We start from the raw sequence: 20,635 nt of genomic DNA on the forward strand, positions 1-20,635 counted from the left end.
GGCTACACAGCCCGTCATTGCTACTGTACACTGTAGGTCAGAAGACAGATTCACGTGAGTCACGTTTGAATTTTTCTGCGTCTGTTGTGGAAAAAAAAAAAAATGCAGCATGAGCCATGTTTTTTTTTCCCCCCCGTGTGCGTGTTGAGAAGAAGAGAGTGGTGCTGGCCTTCACCAGCCGCTGCTCGCTGCCTTGTGCATTGTGCTTTCGGTTTGCTGTCCGTCATCACACCAACAATGGTCAGCTGTGTGACCCCTTTTGTCTCGAGGCAGTCGCCGGTGCGTATGTGCAGACAGATAAGAGGCGTGACTGACTTGCATTCACACGCAAGTGTAACACAATGCATGGCTTTTTCTGAGGTTGTTGTTTAAGGCAACGTGAGAAATGAGTCTCATTTCACAAACATGAATGACCTTGAATTTAACGCCCTGTTCATTCTTTGTTTCTTAATGGTGTCGGATTACTTTTTTTTTTTTTTCCAAAAGTACATATTAGCATTGGAAATGAAAGCTGTAACGCTTCAAATCTCACTTGTAAAACAACTGAGATTAGATGGCAATACGGCACTGTCAGCAGAATAATGCAGATTCACCTGGTTCTGTGAAAAATGCTTCAGCGTATTGACAACCCCGTTCAAACTTTTGCAAGTGCATTGAAATTCTATGACCGGCCATGTTGACAGAGTGGATTTAATTTCACAGATTTTTCCATTTTTCTGCTTTGTGAGGAACAGTTACGACCTTTTGCCTGAGCAAGAAATACATGTAATAAATTCAATGTGCTGAGACTACGAACTAGTTTTGTAAAATGAAAGTCATGCTTATGAAAAGTGCAATCACGGCACAATTCTGCTCGCCGAACATAAATCTGAGCCTGTTCTGCGCGGCATCAAACTGTGTTTACGGATCTCTGCCATCGCATTTTATGGATTGGTGTTTCCTATAGAATGTCAGTAAAGTATTTTTCCTGATTTGGTACCCATCAACTCTTGAAGATATTATTTGGATCTTCAGATGACATGGTGGTAGCTAGTTTTTCATTGTAGCTCTGCTCGCCTGTTGGTGGTTTACGATGGCCCGGTGTTCCCAGACCCAAATTCACTGCGTGAATGTATGGGTTTTGGTACGCTCCTTCTGGAATTGCTTCAAGTTGTTGGATCACCGGTCAGTGTTCGGTAATGCCGGCAGGGTTTACAATCACAGTAAACACGGACGCTGTGAGTAATAGTCTGGTGGAGCTAGGCTAGGTGTGTGGTGGGTTTATTAAAACTTTACAGCTCAAACTGTCTGCCAGCAGGGAATGATGAGAACACCGAGACTAATCCATCCAGGAAAGACAAAGAGCTAAAAATGCTAAACGGCTCTGCCAGAGTAGGTGGTAATTCTTCATGACCTCCACACGGCTGCGAGTAACCATTTAGCGTGACATGAAATGATTGGTTTCAGAGACTATCAGTCACACATATTGATTAGCACTGGTTTAAGGGAAACAAAACACTGCACGATTCACAGTTAGGACAAGACTGTGTTGATGGACACAAAAAAAACCACAAATAATCCATACATTCTGAAGTGCTGTGATATAATTCTCCAACAATCATGTTGTCTTGTATCATGTGTACAGGCAGCTTAATATTACAGTGAAGTTTTGACAGTCCGTCACAAACACTATTGTTCTACTGCAGGAGTTATGTTAAATTATTATGAAACTGAGAAATCCGTTTAGCCTCATTGAACCTTTTCACCAATGGATCCCTCATCAGCAGAATTTGTTTATCTCTTCATGTAAACATGGACAGGGTTAGGGCGGGACATGAATCACAAAGATCATTTCGAAATTATGACTTTTTCTTTTTTATATTGTCCCATTTATCACTCATTCTGCATTTTGCCAGTTTCATTTCAGCCATTCAGCCGACGCTCTTATCCACGACAACTTACAATCATTGAGCAGTATGTGGTCCAAGGTCACTTTGACATGATAGGTCATTGATGTAAATAACCGATGCATTATTTTTGACTGCGGCCCTCCAGATGAGATGAACCGTCAAACAACCTCACGTCACTTTTAGAAGACGACATAGCTTTCGGTCTGTTGTAGGCTCACAGTTATGATCACTTTTAGTTGAAAGACAGACAGCAGAGAAAAGGTCAAAGTTCACTCATCGGCTTTGCTCCCACCACAGCTTAATTGTATTTAATTGCAGATCACTGAACCAATAATAAAATATGTGCATCATTTGTCTGAATAGCTTTAAAGACCAGTTTTCTTCTTCTTCTTTTTCCCCCCTATTACTTACCCATGCTTTTATGCGTACCAACACTACTTCAGGCAAACTTGAGACCAACATTTTGTCATTTGTTCACTGAATAGAGTACGGTTCACTGATCATACGGAGAGTAAATCTGAATTTGAATACTTTAAGCTGCATTGTGAGCATTGCTGTGTCGCAATCAATTCTTCAGTGTGTTACTCTTCAGTTTTTGCATCATTACTTTGTGACTGAGGTTTTACCGATAACATCTTCACCAAGCAGATATTACACATTCGACTTATTTTGTCTCATACACCGGTCTAACCAGCTGGTGACAAAGCTGGAGCAGTTAAGGTGTGAATCTGGTTTTAATCAGATTTCTTGTAGTATCTGTCTAATTTAGTTGAGCCGAGGGCCACAGCTGCAGTGTGGTTGCATCTCATATGAGGTTAGCCAAACTGGAGGTAGTCTCTCTGCGACCCTGGCGGTCCATGTGTCCTGAAACGGTGAAGATATTGAAAACCCGGTCCACCAACCTCCGTCCATGCCTGGTCCTCTCAAGCAGGACCACCACAGCAGTGTATATCCCAACACCCACAACTGCAGCTCCCCCTCCAGCCAGCAAAACCAATCCAGAGATGTACATGTCATTAAGGGCTTGGCCGGGCTTTGGCATATGGTTAGCCAGGGCCAGATGCAGCAGAACTCCTCCGCAGATCAATAGTGACAGACCGGTAATCAAAACCACCAGAAGGTCGGATAAACCGCCGCTCTTTAGCATGTCAATCCGCCGTCGGCTTCGAACACAATTCATGTCCTGCACAGCCGAGCTGAGCAGCTGTTTGAGCAGGACTCCCAGAGCTAGCAGGCACAGGGCTGTTCCCGCGCCCAGCCGCCATTCGCTTGAGACACTGGTGGTGGTGGAAAGAAGGCCGACGCCGCCGAGTCCGCAGCCCAGGATTAGAAGCACGGCAACGCAGTAGCAGAGTAGAGACTTCCCAGGATCTCTGAACCACCACAGCTCCACCTGCTCCTCCAGGATGCTGTGCTGAATCTGGGCTGGGTCTGCTGGACCATTTAGGCCCAGTTCCTGACCTCCAGTTCCCCTCAGGGGGGGAAAGTTGTCCAGTTCTGGCATCCTGCTGCCACTCCCAGCCTGCTGAATAAGGACGCCACCACCACAGACAGACTATACCTGATTAATTCACCACTCGTTAGTCTGACCAGCAGAAGATTCCAGAAGTTTTAGTTCAATATGTTTTCTAGAAAATCTCAAATGTGGCTCGGGTTGGTGGCAAATCTAGACAGGAAATGAATGTAATTCACCAAATCTCCGAGAACACTTGACTGAGCTTCGTGTATTGTAGTTTTATTCCCACTGGTTCGTATAAAAGGTTCCACAAAGTCACTTCAGGTCTCTTGCTCCTGTGTAAATGAATATTCTTAAAGCTCAAAGTGACTGGATACAGTGATGGATCCAAATTGTCCGTACAGCATCGATGTTCAAAGCAAAGATTCCAAAGAGCCACAGAAAATCCAGTTAGGTTTTGCAGTTTGGTGGCAGTCACCTGAAAAATAAAACAGACATATCATTCAGTAGTGTAGGTTTATTTTCTCGTGGGTGCCCTCTCTCTCTACGCGGGGTTAGCTGACTATATGACTATTCAATTCCTAATCAGACAAGAACACAGAGTCGAGGGATGGCCAAACTAGTTTCCCTTGTTTCTGGCTCAGCTCAGTTACATCAAGTTACATCAAGTTACACAGAGACTGGAGCACTAAAGTTTGGACCTGCTTTGTTCTGAACGTGTGAACACATGAAAGGATCTGATCTGTGCAAACCGAGTTAAAAAGTAACTTCACACCGTCTGAAAGTCCTGTTTGTGTTAGCAGTGATTGAAGTCCATCACTTGCTATGCACCAACAAAGTTATTCATTCTGATCTCATATCTTTTTTTTTTTAGATGCTGGGTGTGACCTGTGACGCAACCGACTGTAAACCAGGAGAGGTCAGTGAAAGTGCTATTCATCTTGGTGTTCAGTAAATCCTTTAAAACCAGAGGTTATGGTGCCCTTGTAATATGTGCCTGATTAAATATTACCAAATTAAAGATACACACACACACACACTTGGGATAGGTAATGATTTAAAAAATTTTTTAAAAAAAACTTAATAGTCACTACATCAAAAAAACTGAAATATTTGTGACATCATCTTAAACATATATATATTATCCCATGTTTTTAATGGTGCCAGGTTGTTAAAAGTTATTACGTTAAACAAGAAAAGAACATGTTACAACCAGGTGGTGGTAAATTGTGTTTAGCGGTGAGATTAGATGCTACGTTACAAACTGCAAAAATGTGCAAACCTTTCAAAAAGTTTGGTGTGTAAGTCCTTAAATAAAAAAAATGAGGTGCAGGGAAAACTTTGTCAGGTAAAGTTAGCATATCATAAGTCTTTCACATCAATGTACAGCGATTTGAGGGCAAAGCATCGAGTAGAAGGTCATTCTACTGATCAAAAATCAATGGCCAGACAAAGTAAGTTCGATGTCAGACGTGCAGAAAAAAACAAAAGCCCTTATTTCAAAGATGAAGCTAAAGACGTGTTTCTCATCATTTTGGTCAAAGGTGAAGGTTTTCAAAGTGTAATGGTATTTATTGAGCCCCGGTTTCAGTGTGACTCTCTCTCTTTGTGTGTGCGCGGCGACCGGTGTACAAACAATAGTCAAGTAGTTGTCAGCGAATATCGAATGGAATTTTGGCTTAAAATGCCCGTCCCCAAAACACACACACACACACACACACACACACACACACACACACACACACACACAGTTTCTCTGAACATCCAAACTTGGTGTTTTGACTATGTTAAAATATAAAAACTTGGTGTGCTGACACTGGCAACCTCCTCTATCTCTCGTTATCACTATGGTAATGAGTTGCCACTACAGAGGCGGCAGGATAAAAGAAGCTGTCGATAGAATAAACATTTCACAAACACAAACACACACACACACACACACACACACACACACACACACACACACACAGACACACACACACTCACAAACTCAAACAGCTAATGCACAAATGTAAATTTTCTGTCTTTTATCCTTCCAACACACCCACACGAGCTCTCTCGATGAATCCTCCCAGTACCTCAAGTCCAGTTAATCTTCTGGTCTCCCTCTTGTGTGTCAATGATATACAATACTGTACTGTTACGTTTTACTACATATCGGGCGGAAGCTCATTATATGTGACATATTGTGTTCAATTATCTCTTCCTTTTGTCTTTTCCTTACCTCAGCATATTTAATGTCTATGTAGTTTGTAACCTCATCACACCCCCATAACACAAGCATGTAAACATATACAAGCACGCACGCACAAACAAACAAACATCCTCAAGGTTATGGCTGTCGACAGCTTGTCTTTAAGAACCTGTCAGCGGCTTTATTTCTATCAAAGTCAGCAGTGCGCAGCACAAGCCCACGCGCAACACAGGCTGACAGCAGTTTCAGCTCGCACTCACTGGCCGTGGATTTTGCTAACACAAACACTGCTCTGAAAAATAAAAAAATATGTCAATCCGAGCCAGCATAACATGATCTTGCATTCAGTCTTAAGATCTTGGTTGTTGTTGTTTTTTTATTTATTTTTTTTTAATTTTTTTTTTACTCTTTGCACCTTTTGGAGTCTCTTTAAAAATACATAAATACATTTCTATTCGAGTATTTTTTTTTTTTTTTCCAGACTGTTTAGAAAAGACAATAAACGAAGTGCCAGACCACATTTCTTGTTAGTTTGGGCAGGTATTGCTTTGTACTACGAGGCAGAGCAGTAACGCTGTGACACGGGGAGATGTGAGGCGCATGCACAGGGTGTGAAATGAAGAGTGAGGTAATTACAGCAGAGGAGGGGGGTGTTTATTGGCAACATGCTGTTCTGGAAGCTTTTCACATCCGGTATCTGATGAAGGGTTGTGACAGGGTGCGTGTGCGTGTGCTTTGCATCACCGATCAGTTGTAAATGAGCTGGAAAAAGTTGAAGATATGAAAAGAACATACGTGTTGGCATGCGTGTTTTTGACACGGAAAGAAAAAGAGGAAGGTGCTTTTGGTATGTGTGTGTGTGTGTACGCACGCGCGCACATGTTTGTTGAGTCACTAATTAATCCCAGCTGATTTGAGCTCGGTGTGTCTGACAGGTAGGGCCACAGAAATAGCACAGTAATTGAGTGTGTGTATGTTTTTTTTTCCAGTGTCTGAGGTTGTGGCACCAAAGGTGTTGAGGTGACAAAAACAATATATGTGCTACTGCAGCAGCCTCTGAAGCTCTGTCTTATTGAGGTTTGGAAACTATCTCTTTTGATGCAGTACCCGTTTATGAAACTTTGTTTTCTGTTTCGTTTAATGGCTCCCAGTAACGTGAAGCAGGGAAACAACCTGGTGATGGAGCAAGAGGCAGCGGCACGCAACAAAGATCATAAGATGAAATCAAACCCTTAATGACACGAGTATATCTTGTTTTGCGTTGTGCTTCTCGCACACAGATCCCCATAGAACGTGTTCACAGACAGACTGCTGAACTGTGTCTGCCTTTCCTCTTTTATCACTTGTATGACCTCTAAACTCCGTCATATCAGCCGTGTCATATTGGCCTCATAAATAGCTGCGCAAAAACACCGGCTCGCTTCTTCACTCTCCACCGGCTTTCTTTTTAAGCAACACAAAACGGGCGGAGGCACAAACAATTTACACAACACGTGAATCTGTTTGCCCCTGGACCGCCGCGCTTGACTCATCTGGAATTAAAGTCGCTAAAGGCCCTTTTTACAGGGTGTAATATTTTAGTCAAAAGTTGACAATCATGAAAGAAACCATGGAAAAGTCTTTGGTTCTCAAATGAAAACATTGGTCCTATGCCTCGAATCCGAGATAGGTTGTGACCAAGATGTTGTTAGAGCCATCTCGCACAGTCTGAAACGCAATGAACTAACATGATTGCTGTTGTCTAAAAGCGACTTTAGTTGCACACCTGCGCATTAAAACCTTCAATAAATTGTATCTAACAATCAATCTTCACACCTTAGCTGTGATTTTTAACACCTCCACAATACTCGGCATATTCATAACATACAAATCTGCAGATGTACTATTGCATCTGGCTGTAAAAACAAATGAATCAACAAACGGCATCATTGATAATCTGCTCTATCCATTCCTTTTGATATATAGTCCAAACATCTGCTATATGAACAATGAACCTGGCAGTTACTTCCTCATCAAAAACTGATGATTAAATCAGCATATTTCACTGTCCAAAGTGCTTCACAGAAGCTATAGAAATCCGCACTAGTGATCATAATCACAATTTATTTGAAGACACTATATCTGAAGAAAATCCTAAATGGCTTTCTTTTAAGTGACAGGAATAATAAGTGTGCCGCGGACGCTCAGCCCTGCAGTAAAAACCGAAATGACTAAAGACAGGCTGACGCGAACAGTCTACAACATTCTCTGTTATGCTAATGTGCGAGAGAGTAATGTTGAAAAAATCCCACAGATACTGTAATTTCAAACCTTGGACAGCGAGTATCATTGTCTCCCTCTTTCGCTGTGTCTGCCTGCTCTAAGTTTTCAGCCTGCAAGGTCACCAGAGGAGCCGTGCTTTAGAGTAAAAAACAGTATTCTGCACTCCAATTACCTGCGAAGCTTTGGGACTCCGGTATTCCCCCCTCTGTTAGGTTGGCCAGCTGAATTCATTTCACTGCCCATTAGTGCCTCATTTTATTGTTGATGCGTGGTTCTTTTTAAAATTGGTTGTCTGGCATTATATGCTAATTAGAATGCAGATCAGCAGAATAGGCTGGAAGAGAGCACCTGAGGAAAGGGGAGTAGGCAAAATCTTCCTTACTGTAAAAAAAAAAAAAAAATGCAGGGGCTCAGGTGTTAAGTCATGACAATGGAGCTGCTGATGCCCCAACGCTCGGTGGATGTTTGATCGGTTGGCAAAGGTGTGATGCAGGGCGTTGCAGCTTACAGCAACTCTGACTGGAGTCCAACGTGTATTTCCTTTTTCCTGTCAGGGAAAACCTTCTTCTGCTTTGTAAAACCTTCCCACGCGTTGAATCGAGAGTAAAAATGGCAATATTTTAGCCAGGCAATTGCAGCTTTCGTTAATTCACTTGCATCTTGGAGACTTCACGGACAAAGGAAGCGTGAGACTCGGAGTGAAACTTCTGCGGTGTTCAGAAAAACTTCAGCACTACTTTAGACTGAGGAAAGGGCTTTTCTTCAGTGAATCCTTCCCTGTTTCCTTCAAATGACGTTTCCTATATTTAGAATTTTGTCGAAGTTCACATCTTCTCTCCACACAAACATGGAACCAGAAATCTTTGCCAAATAATCAAAGCAAAAACATGTCAGGCACCACTTCGGGGAGAAAAATGAGGTCCTTCTGTTCTCGCTGTTAAATTTCCTGCTGTGTGTGGTTTTTTTTTTTGGTTTTTTTATCCGAGCGCTTCGGGTCGGGCTGAAGGGGAGTCCATGGGAGACTGGGCGATGTGTTGCCGTGGTGACAAAGCAATACTCTTCTTCTCTCCCTTCCTGTCTCCCCTCTTTAACACTCACACCCCGCCCACCCCCTCTCCTCTAGTCAGGCGTCGATTCTCTTGGCGTCCCCACGGGCGAGGAGAGGGGTCAGGGTTGGCTCCATCTGTCTGTGTGATGGGCATTGGTGCCAAGCGCCACGGGGGCTGGAGGGAGAGGAAAGCAAGCTCGTGTTGAGTGGGAGGGTAACGGATGTTTCTGAGCTGTCATCCGGGACTCCAAATGGGGCAGAGGCTGAAGCTGGGGCTGGGAAGAGGGGAAGGACTGAGGGAGTGGGATAGTGATAAGGGGGTTAGAGAAAGGGCTAAGGATGGAGGGGAAGGCTAGGGGCTACGTGTAGGGCTGAGATTTCACCGCTGTTGTTGGTCTAAAAAAAATGTAGCTGGCAAAGAGAAAGGATGCTGAATAGGTCTTTATGCAGACGAGCTGGATCTTCCTTTCTTCTTCATTCACAATGGACAGCCGAGGCACTCGGGGAGCTGCACTCTGTCCGGAAACAGCGAGGAGACAATGGCCGAGTCAGTGTCACTGTTCTCGCTCTGTCAGGGATCACAAGGGAAAACCTAAGACAGAAACAGAGAAAGAAAGACTTTTATGTCAGCTGAACATACTGTAGCTTCGTCCCTATGGCTCACCTTAGAAGGGCTTACACATTTATTCCTCCCTTGTTCTTGGCAGTGAATTTCAGTTTATATGCCACCAACAGCAAGTGCATCACTTTGTTCAAATCTCAAAGATGCTTCAAGCCTATAAACCAATGTTTGATTATCATCCCGGTTTACAAGCTTAATCAAAGTGAGTCACTTACACATTATAAAGGGAGAGGAGGCACCGACGAGCCCCTCAAACTAAAATTATTTAGATGTAACAGTCAAAGCTAATTTTATTTTTATTTTTTTACAAACTAGTGTTTTCCTGGCTACACAGGTGGTGCAGCTCGGGAAATTGCAGTTTGTGTAGCTTGGTCAGTTTACTGCTTTGGCCCAGACTGAAGTAATTGTACAGTTACTGGATGGACTGACAGGGAATTTGGTGCAGACACTCGTGACTACGGTGATGTCCTGAGGACACAGTCACGTAGGCAGTTTTGATTTTGGGTGAAGTTTCTCAACAACTATTGGATGTAATGCTGTGAAATCAAGTGGCAATCCACCGTGACATCACCCAATGTTAGTAAACTGCTGTTTTAAAGCCTGAGTTGGGCATTTTGGTCATCGCCATCTTATTTTTTGGGGGCCAAAGGTGACCATATTTGGACGAGCTGGGGAGAACTCGCCTATGCCCACCTAACTATAACGGCAGCCTGACTGCACCTCAGGCATGCCAATCAAACTAGACACACCCCCAAATGCATTTCTCATTGAGACATTAGGTCTCAATGTAATTAATTATTGATTGCCAGAATACTGATCAGAGGTAGTTAATTTAGCTAATGGCACCAAAATGAATTGTGGAAAAAAATGTATTGACTTTGTACTTCAGGAGAGAAGTTGACACTCTTTGATTGGAGTTTTTTTTTTTGGAGATTTGGTATTACACTTGAATGTATTTCTGCACTGGCTTCACTTTTCAGACCTGGAGACTACCTCCATTCTTATACACAGTCTATGTGTGACATTTGTCATTCATATATGCCCCCCCCCCCCCCCCCCCCCCCCAGGATGATTTGTAATAAATTTAGTGATCTCTTAAATTTTCATCTGGCACCATCATGAGGTTAAACTCATACTCACTTTGGTTTGCCGCCAAATACCTGTAAATGAATGACATTACCATCAACCCCAGGTAACAAAAACCTTCGGTTGATAAGCTAAACATCCTACCTTATCAACTTCGGTATGTTATGAAGCTGACGTTGCATTTAGTAACCTCACAGAGCTGCTAGTGTGGCAATAGACTGTTTTGGTTTTAAGGGTTGTTGATGTTACTGGAGACTTTGAACACATCCTTCCCATTTCAATTCACCCTCTCAGGTGGTTATGTTCCTCCCTTCTCGAGTGAGCTAATTTCTCAGCTTATGGCACAATATCACCCCGACCGGCACAACCAGCCAACACCTTCCCCCTGACACCTTATCCACACACGCACTCATCTCCATCTGTTTTTCCCTCCTCCCCCTCCTCATCGCCCCAGCTTTACACACCTTTTTTCCATCTTCCTTATCTCCTTTTCTGTCTCACCACCAGCGATCGTTTATGTGGCGACTACTTATCTCTCCGGTGTGCTGTCTGCTCTGGTGTTTTGGTGTTGTGGAAAGAGAGGTGGGTGTGGGTGGGTGGGTGGGTGGGTGGAGGGATTAGGCGACCCGTCTTTGCCACAGATCCCCCTCTCGATCCAGGTAAAAGGCTGCCAGACTCAAAGCCCCTGTGGCATAAAGCTCGCAATCACATGCATATAGACTAGCACCCTGCACCTGTTTTCATGCTGTGGTGTTGACATTGTTTTCTCTGCTAAATTCTGGTGTCATTACCGCCTCATTCATTCTATATTATTCACTCCCCATCATTCTCAAGATAAATATGCACCTACACATCAGCCTCGATATTTTTAATCCCAGACACAAACACATTAACAGTGAAGGCCCAGATAATCAAAACACAATTTGTGAAAATGCACAAATTTGTTATCTAATATGGCATTTCCTCCTTTTTACATAAAGCTTCCTCCTCTCATTGCTGGTACACACTGCTGTTGACAAAAATGCAACCCAGCCCAGTCTAGTTCAGTTCAGCACAGGCTGTTTACCCCATCCAGCCACTTGTGTTCGACAGGAGCCAAATGTGGCTCTTAAATGCTCAGCGCGATTCAAAATGGCTTGAATATTTCTGGTTCTGTCAAACTGCCTCCATTTTCTTTTCTTTTTGTAAAGTTGGAGGAAGTTAACTGAAAGATGTCTGCAATGACTAAACTGTGTAATAACCCCCTCGGTCCCTGAAGTGGAGGCACAAGTGTTGATTTTAATGATGTAAAAAAAAAAAAAAAACTGACCGGCCTGGTTGCTTTCCCTTGTCATGCGCAGCTGCAATATTAAAACGCTAATCAAATCACCAATTAACATGCTGGTCCCCTTCTGCTTCACTCCTGCTGACGACAGGAAAGAGGCTACCTTTTCTGTTCTTTTTTCCCCCCTCTTCGTTCTTTGTTTTCATAACCCTGCTTCCCTCCTCTTCTGGGTTTAGAGGTGATATTCAGCATATTCTAATTTGATATTGGCTGTCTAGTGATAATGATTGTAATGAATGGGATGGCTGGCTCACTGTCTGGCTGTCTGTCTTGTTGTTGACTACCTGAACTGAGTCTTTATACTGAAAAGATTTAGGCTGTGAAACTTTTAAGCCAAGGATAGGTTGCCAGGAATTTTTTTTTAAAGAGATTTTAGTTTCTCCAGAGGATAGAACTCCTCTAGTGCCACCAAGTCAATTATCAGGTTGTTAGGATATTTCAGATCCTGACCACTATTGAATTGATTGGTAGGATGCAGACATTTATGTCCCCCTCAGGATAGTTTTGGTGATCCCTTAAAGAAGTAGTTTGACATTTATTTGCTTTCTTGCCAGGAGTGAGATGAAAAAATGTATACCCTTATACCTCCTTTTTATACCCTAAATATGAAGCTAGAGACAGCAGCTGGCTAATTTAGCGCAAAGACTGAAAACGGGGAACCTGCTTGGCAAGCACTGTTATAAGGCACCAAAATATGCATACCAACACATTAGTAAAGAACAGTTAGTAGTACATTATTTATTGTTTATTTGCCTTTTCCGCTGTGTTATGTATCGAATTATTAGCCGACTTTGTTTGGAACTGTATCTTGCTGGAGTCTCTGTCATTTAGCAGCACGATTTAACCTTACTGTAGCTCCAGATTGGGAATCTTGTAATGAAAGATCTTGTGTAAACTGGGCTGTCACAATCAAGGCATTTTAGTTGACAGTTCATTGTCATACAAATAATTGCAATTTAATTGTCCTTGACTGTCCCCTTTTTGCTGCAAGTTGAACAAACTGCCTCCTCCAAGTTACTGGGCTTTCCTTTTTCATTTGGCTACAAACCACAACATGCCCAGAGAAGCACTGTGGTGTTAAATCCATGATGGTAACATCAATAGATGCTCATCGAAATGCTGTCGTTCGAACATTAGAAGTTAGTGCCTCGAGATAAACAATTGGTGGGCGCTAAATTCTCTATTCGTGCCGCTAAATTAACGCAGAAGAAGCGTACACGGCTAGACGACAACATTAAAAGAGCGCCAGTCAAACCTCAAATGGTAGAAATGTTGAACTAGTGATAGAAATATGACATTTTCTGTTGGTTTCATCCAGCTGTTTTTATACAGATGAAAGGAAATGTCTCCATTGATTATGAAAAATGATTGTGATCAGCTCAAATAATTGAAATAATTCTGACAGGTCTAGTGCAAAGGTGCTTAAAGTTACAATTAGCAATTTGAGATGTGTACAAAAGGGGGAATCGGTTTTCTTCACACAAACAAGCAATGCAATTTTTTCCCAACTTCCTCTAAATCGAACTGAATTGATTATGCTTATAGGTGGATGTGTATTATTCCCAGGGACAGAAGAGGACGTACTCGTTACAGCTGCTATTGACGACGCACAACAAGCCTGACTGTGTGCATCTGCTGACTGTGAAAAAAAAAAACTGCCTCGAGGATTTTCTGTCTGACTCTCCACTCCACCCTGTGTCTGGCGTCCGTGTCACTAACACATTACGACCTATACAGCCTTCATAACTCCTCCACTTTGCACGGTTTATCCACAGACTCAGTCGCGGGCTCGCTTTGTTCTTCCTCTCATGTTCTTTCATCGAGCGTGAGCTCGGTGTTGACTTCAGGCTCTTTCCTAACGAGGTCTATCACATGTTGTTTTCAGCCTGACTTGTTTTCAAGCGTTCGACTTCATCTTGAAGGATCCTTAAATTGTTTTTGTTATAGTGAGAGAGGTGGCTTGTAACCCACTTCAGATGCCCTGTCATGATTCATTTTTGGTCTTCAGATTACAGCAGATCTATAGGAGCACAGCAGCACAGGGGGTCATGCCTGGAAGGCGCATTGATCCGTTTCAATCGCAATAACTTGAATACAGCTTATCGTCATCATATTAATTGATGATCTACAGTGTATTTGAGGCCTTTACTGTTAAAGCTTGTTTGTTTTTACTTGGTAACGGCGTGTCATCCGACTGGTGCAAAGGTTAGGGTGTGATACGTCAACATGTTTTACTGCCTCGTTTTTAATGGGGGCAAAATAGATGATTCGCGCTGACATGAATGTCCAGGACAAACATTACAGAGCTGCTACTGTGGAAAAAGTTGTACCAAAACTCAGTTTCCTATCATTTATAGACACAGTATCTTTGTCTTAAAGTCACAGTTTAATTCCCCATGAATAGATATGTTAATATGAGGTTAATGCATCTCAATCTACAGCCTGTTCAGCTGGTATTAATGATTTAATGTTCTGTCCCAGGCGAGAACGCTGCACAGAATGTGCTTTGTGAAGAAAAGATTGCTTTTGTGTTTGAAAAGTCTATTTATATTTATTGTAGCTGAGCCTCCTAGCAAGTCCTTACAAACAGAGGGTGCTTTTCATTTCAGCACTTTGTCATACTCTTCAAAGTCATCCAAGGTCCCATTAGAAATATGTAGTCTATATATGTCGTTACAATTTAAACATAAAAGAAACAAATCGATGTAAGATTTAAGGAGCAAAAAACAAACTGACCTAACATCAACCCAAAAAAAACAACATTTAAAATATAGATTTTAAGAATTGTAGTGTGTCAGGTTCAGTATCCAGTTACCTATGAATTCACTCAGTCATTGATTACCAGATATAGTCTACACAAATTCTTGGAATGCCAATAACATCATAAATTGGTGGCTATAATCATTTTAATCATTGCTGTTTAGTATGTTAATGTTGTTTTTATTTGGAAATAAGCCATTTAAACATGACTCAAATTACTCGCAAATAAGTTCAAATGAAATAAATAAAAAGGAAGGGCTGTTTGATTTTTTTTTTTTTAAAGTTGTAATGGACCAACTCCTTTCTCTGTGGATCTTGTTTATGAGAAGCCCGTCTTACCTGTGCGCTCAGCTGATCCGCCAGCATGTCTTCCGTTCCGCACCGCGCTCGTCCGTTTGGTTTTCGGTCTTAATTTCCAGCCTGTCCACCACGCTCACAGAGTCGTCCAGCCGACCGCCGGCGCAAACCTTCACCTTTTGGAACAGAGGGTCCGGACGATTGCGACCAGAGCTGCTGTAGGTTGCGCCGCTTCCAGCCTCTGCTCTGTCTGCGACGGTCTCTCTGCCGATCCGCCGGACGGACTTCCCCCGTTTAATGCAGGTGTGGCCGCGCGCGGCAGCAGGGGACGCCGATGGGAGGGGACAGAGATTCGGCGACTCGACCTCCACACCGCCCCGGGTCCCCGCCGGGAACCTGGTACATGACGGAGCCCTGATAAATAAATTTGATGATTTTTGTTGTTGTTGTTGTTGTTTGTCAGTTGTACAGAGCAGAAGTGGTTTGACACATCCAGTCAGTAAGGAGAAAAGAAAAGAAAAAAAAAAAGTCTCAGCCAGGCTAATCAATAGCCCAATCAATAACAAGTGTATTCATTATTCACAGATTGATGTAATATTAATCACAGTCAATTCGACTTATTGTTTTTCTGACGTTTAAAACTTAGTGGGGAGAAAACGTTATTTTGAGAATGAAAGTTTATTCCTGACATAAAACTCGATGTCTATTTACATCAACAGACGTTTGCCCTGTTTTCATGGACATGAGTGCTTAGAGATTGTTTTTTTTTTTCCCAACTTGATTTCTGTTATTCATGCCTTCCTATCAAAGAATAAGTGGTTTCTATGTTTATCTTTTACTTGTGTTTTACAATCCAATCTGGTTTCTAGTTTTTAAGAGATAAAACACCCTGGGATAATTGAATTTCACAAGGCTAAAGATACATTTTAATTCATCAGACCATCAGAAACCAGAGGAGACGAGATAAAATTCATTTGTACATGTTCACTGTCGCGAACAGCGTTATTTAGACGTGTGCCTCTTCATCTGTTGATTATTCAGAGCCTGGATCATATTCAGCTTTTCAGCAGGTTTCCTGCTTGCAGCGCAAGCTTCCAGCACTCCTTCTGCAGGTTCGATGTTTTTCATCCTTTTCAGGGCCAGCATCCAAAATTAGATCAAGTGCTTCATTCACAGTTTGTCACTTACTTATTGTGGCGCTACCACAGAATGGCATGTGCAGACAAAAGAGGTTTTATTTATAGACCAAAGCTAGGAGCTGATTAGTGTAGTTGTGTTGGAGGGATACAATATTGTGTGTGTGAATGTGGGAGTACAGCTTGATGCTGTTGTCTTCTTTTTTTGTTCATTACACGTGTCTGAACGCCAATTTGTGTCGCCAACACTTGGTACGCAAGCCACTTCAACTTTTCAGACAAAAATGTCTTCAGAGTCAATCTTTCCTTCTCATAAATAGCCTGCCTGTGATATAACACATTGATCATGGCATCTCTGACACAAAGGCTGGTTTGGATTTAATGTTTTGTTGTTGTTTTGGGCTGTGCCAAGAGTACCTCACATCCATTTACCTCTTCTGTAGACTAGTGATGCACCATGATTGGTCTAATGGAAATATAACATTTTATGCCTCCAATGAAAAAATGAAACCCTGTTTAGTAGATTTTAAAGTGTTTAAGTCCAAAAGTGAAGGTGGGAGGAGCAAAGCACAATGATTCTGCCCTTCCTACTGAGACTAACACTGTACTTAAATGTACCGAAGCCTCTAGTTTGGTGTTCGGCCTTGGCCATCTTGCTAAATTGGAGCCAGATTTGACCATATTTGGACGAGCGAGCGAGCGATGGATCTGATTCAATCTTTTTGGTAACACGAGAACACTATGCCTCGCCCATCGACAGCGGATACCTGACTAATATCTAATAAATGACGGGATTATTTTCAGATGGACCGCCATAAAACTATTTGGGAGTGACTTTAGCGAACTGCACCATGATTTGTGGAAAAAAAACAAACACCTGTATTGACGTTGTATTTAATGGGAGAAGTTGGGGGAAAATTGGAGTCTATAGAGCCAGAGGGTTTTGTGGGGTCAACCCCCTAGTGGTTTTCGGTGATATTGCAGTTAAAGGCACTTCCATCTTAAATAGTTCCTCCTTTGGGTGTGGCTGTTTGGAACAACTATGACTGTTTACTGCTTTGCATGTGCGTATGTTAATGCGTGTTTAGCTTTGAGGAAGCTTCCTCTTATTCAGCAGCAAATCCCCATGTCATTTCAACTTGCTGGTTAGTTATCAGTTTCAAACCTGTACAGACTCAGGCAAGTTGAAGTAAACCACAACTTTTTGAAACCTGTCGTTTAAAGAGTAACTTTAAGTACCGTACTTTCCGGAATATAAGCCGCTACTTTTTTTCCCACGCTTTGAACCTGGACTGCTGCGTGTTGAAGAGGGCAGCATGAGCTCAGTGGGGAGTTTGCCTCGGGATTAAAGGAACAATCCAACATCGGATGAAGCAATTCTGAGGCTATTCAACTCCGACACCGAAGGAGATGACTTCAGTGGTTTCAGTGCACAGGAGAAGGAAGATAGTGACCAATGACTTTCTTGGTAGGCTACTGTTTACCACTATTTTTTTTATTTTTTGTTACAAGCTGTGTTTCGTTAAAGCCTGTGTAAAGTTCATTTGTTTCAATGTACCGGAAGGCACCTGCGGCTTATAGACATGTGCGCATGTGCGGCTTATAGACGCTACTTTTTCCCCACGCTTTGAACCTGGACTGCTGCGTGTTGAAGAGGGCAGCATGAGCTCAGTGGGGAGTTTGCCTCGGGATTAAAGTAACGATCCAACATCGGATGAAGCAATTCTGAGGCTATTCAACTCTGACACCGAAGGAGATGACTTCAGTGGTTTCAGTGCACAGGAGAAGGAAGATAGTGACCAATGACTTTCTTGGTAGGCTACTGTTTACCACTAATTTTTTATTTTTTGTTACAAGCTGTGTTTCGTTAAAGCCTGTGTAAAGTTCATTTGTTTCAATGTACCGGTAGGCACCTGCGGCTTATAGACATGTGCGGCCTATAGACATGTGAGGCCTATAGACATGTGCGGCCTATAGACATGTGCGGCCTACAGACATGTGCGGCCTACAGACATGTGCGGTTTATAGACATGTGCGGTTTATAGACGTGCGGTTTATAGACATGTGCGACCTACAGACGTGCGGTTTATAGACGTGCGGTTTATAGACATGTGCGGCCTACAGACGTGCGGTTTATAGACGTGCGGTTTATAGACATGTGCGGCTTATAGACGTGCGGCCTATAGACATGTGAGGCCTATAGACATGTGCAGCCTATAGACATGTGCGCATGTGCGGTTTATAGACGTGCGGTTTATAGACATGTGCGGCCTATAGATGTGCGCATGTGCGGTTTATAGACATGTGCGCATGTGCAGCTTATAGACATGTGCGGCTTATAGACATGTGCGCATGTGCGGCTTATAGACATGTGTGGCTTATTTATGTTCAAAATAAATATTTTGTAAAAATTCAGTGGGTGCGGCTTATATTCAGGTGCGCTCAATAGTCCGGAAAGTATGGTAGATGATGTAATGTTTTGCACTTGCATCTACTGGTGCAGGAAGAGGTACTAATTCTTTGAGCCTTGTTGTGGCACAGCACTGTGCTGCTGTCGATCCAGCCAGCGCACTCACTCAGGGAGGTAAAGGGGCTGTGGTGGGGGGTAACTGACAAAAACAAAGACAGTCTATTATTTCGTTACATTAGCAGCTCGTGTTTGTTTTAGGGATTTTCATTAATGGTCTTTTTTTTTTTTCCAACTTGCATTATGTGGCCCCCTACTGAAGTAAACTAAGTAGCAACAGTGCCTGAATTTAAAGTGGTCGCTATCAAATGTCTTCCAGAGAGGGAAGCTGACGCACCAATGGGAAACAAAATGTTACTGATGTATTCTCACAGCAGTGTATTTTATTCAAAGTCAAATTAAATTGCAAAAAGGTCAAGTTTTCTCTAAAAGGCTTCTGACACACTCAATGGCACTTTGGCACATTATATATTGATTATACTGTGTTCTTTCAATTGCTGCAATACTGTGTATGAAAAACCAGGTAATTGTTATTCAGAACTCATTGTGAAAAAATGCCCATTTTCAGTCAAGTTCATTTACTAAAAAGCACTTTTGACAGCTTATATAACACGATGTATTTCCATCCATCCATTTTCTTTCGCTTATCTGGGGTCAGGCTGTGGTGGCGGCAGGTTGAGTAAATTAGCCCAGACATCCCTCTCCGCAGCAGCAATTTCCAGATGAGATGTATAATCCCCTCCAGTATGTTCTGGGTCTACCCCGGGGTCCCCAACCAGTTGGATGTGTCCAGAAAACCTCCAATGGAAGGTGCCCTAACCTGACGTCCACACCATCTCCACTGACTCCTTTCACTCTGAGCTCCCTCTGGATGTTGAAGCCCTTACCCAATGTCTAAGGCTGAGGCCAGCCAGCCTGTGGAGGAAACTCTTTTTTTTGGTTGCTTGTATATGCAATTTAATTATTTGCCTTAGCTGCAACCTTTCTGGCCTGCCAGTCCTTGGCTACGGCTTCAGGAGATCTCGTGGTCAGACAGTATCGAAAGGCCTCCTTCTTCAACTTGATGGCTTCCGTCACCTCCAGTTGCTACCAGCTGGTTCTTGGATTGCTGCCATGACAGACATCGAAAACCTTCTGACCAAAACTGCTTGCAGCTGCGTCCACAATGGAGGCGTTGAACATGGTCCACTCGTCCCCGGAATGCATGAGAAGCTCTTCTGGAAGTGGGAGTTAAAGATGTTGTGTATGGGGACTTCTGCCAGAAATTCCCAGTTTACCCTCACTACATGTTTGAGTTCACCAGGTCTGTCGGGCCGCCTCCCCCTGCCATCTGATCCAAGTCATCACCAGGGGTGTTCAGTTGGTAGCTCTGCTCCTCTCTTCACTCAAGTGTCCAAGATGTACGACAGCAGATCGGATGACGCAACCACAAAGTCGATCAATAGCCAGACTTGGTTAGCCTAGCCTACCTAGTTTGCTAACTTTTTTTTATAGAACTTCATAACGTGTCGAAATGCAGTGTAGTGTGTTATTTTACATGGACGATGACGACGTTGGTACATTTAGAGTACGTTTTCTGGGGGCTGCAATGTTGCCTGTTTTTGTTGATGTTGTGAACAAGGAAGTGGGGACGTTCCCAAATGGGAATTCTCAATTCCAAGCTGCCTGAAAGCAGGATAGGACTAGACATTGTTGAACTGTGTACAGAAAACCTGCTTCAACCTTGGAGACTTTTATTCAAATGTGGTAACTACTTCCTTTAGAGTACTCCCGTTGATAATTCATAGTTTTTATTCAAGGCCATACAGCAAGTGTTTTAGTAATAAAAATGCACAAACTTAGAAGGACAAATTGTACCAAATTAGTAGAAATGGACTTGGATACAAGAAGGTCTTTTTGCTGTTGCCTGCACAGTGTCTAACTGCCTGGAGGTTGACATTCTGTGAGTCTCGATAACTTGTTTTTCATTATGTTCCTCTTCCAAGCCACCATGTTTCTCTCCAGGTGCTCCCTGTGGCAGGAAAACTCCATCTGTGTTTATTATACCTTCAGCTCCACCTGGGAGAAAAGGGGAGTGTTCTCATGAACAGATGT

At 42.8% G+C, this 20,635-nt stretch overlaps 1 protein-coding gene across 1 annotated transcript; it reads right to left on the minus strand.

Moving 5' to 3' along the window:
* Positions 1-1,512: 1,512 nt before the first annotated feature.
* Positions 1,513-15,295, minus strand: LOC138200443 (transmembrane protein 125). Its single transcript, XM_069153115.1, has 3 exons — positions 14,981-15,295; positions 7,974-9,441; positions 1,513-3,823 (listed from the first exon to the last, which is right to left on the minus strand). Exon 3 carries the CDS (start codon positions 3,391-3,393, stop codon positions 2,695-2,697), a length of 699 nt encoding a protein of 232 aa, XP_069009216.1. The 5' UTR covers positions 3,394-3,823; positions 7,974-9,441; positions 14,981-15,295; the 3' UTR covers positions 1,513-2,694.
* Positions 15,296-20,635: the final 5,340 nt, after the last annotated feature.

The sequence above is a fragment of the Embiotoca jacksoni genome, unplaced genomic scaffold, assembly GCF_022577435.1.
Source record: "Embiotoca jacksoni isolate LCO1_2020_lvr unplaced genomic scaffold, fEmbJac1.0.p SCAF_19, whole genome shotgun sequence".
Taxonomy (NCBI): domain Eukaryota; kingdom Metazoa; phylum Chordata; class Actinopteri; family Embiotocidae; genus Embiotoca; species Embiotoca jacksoni.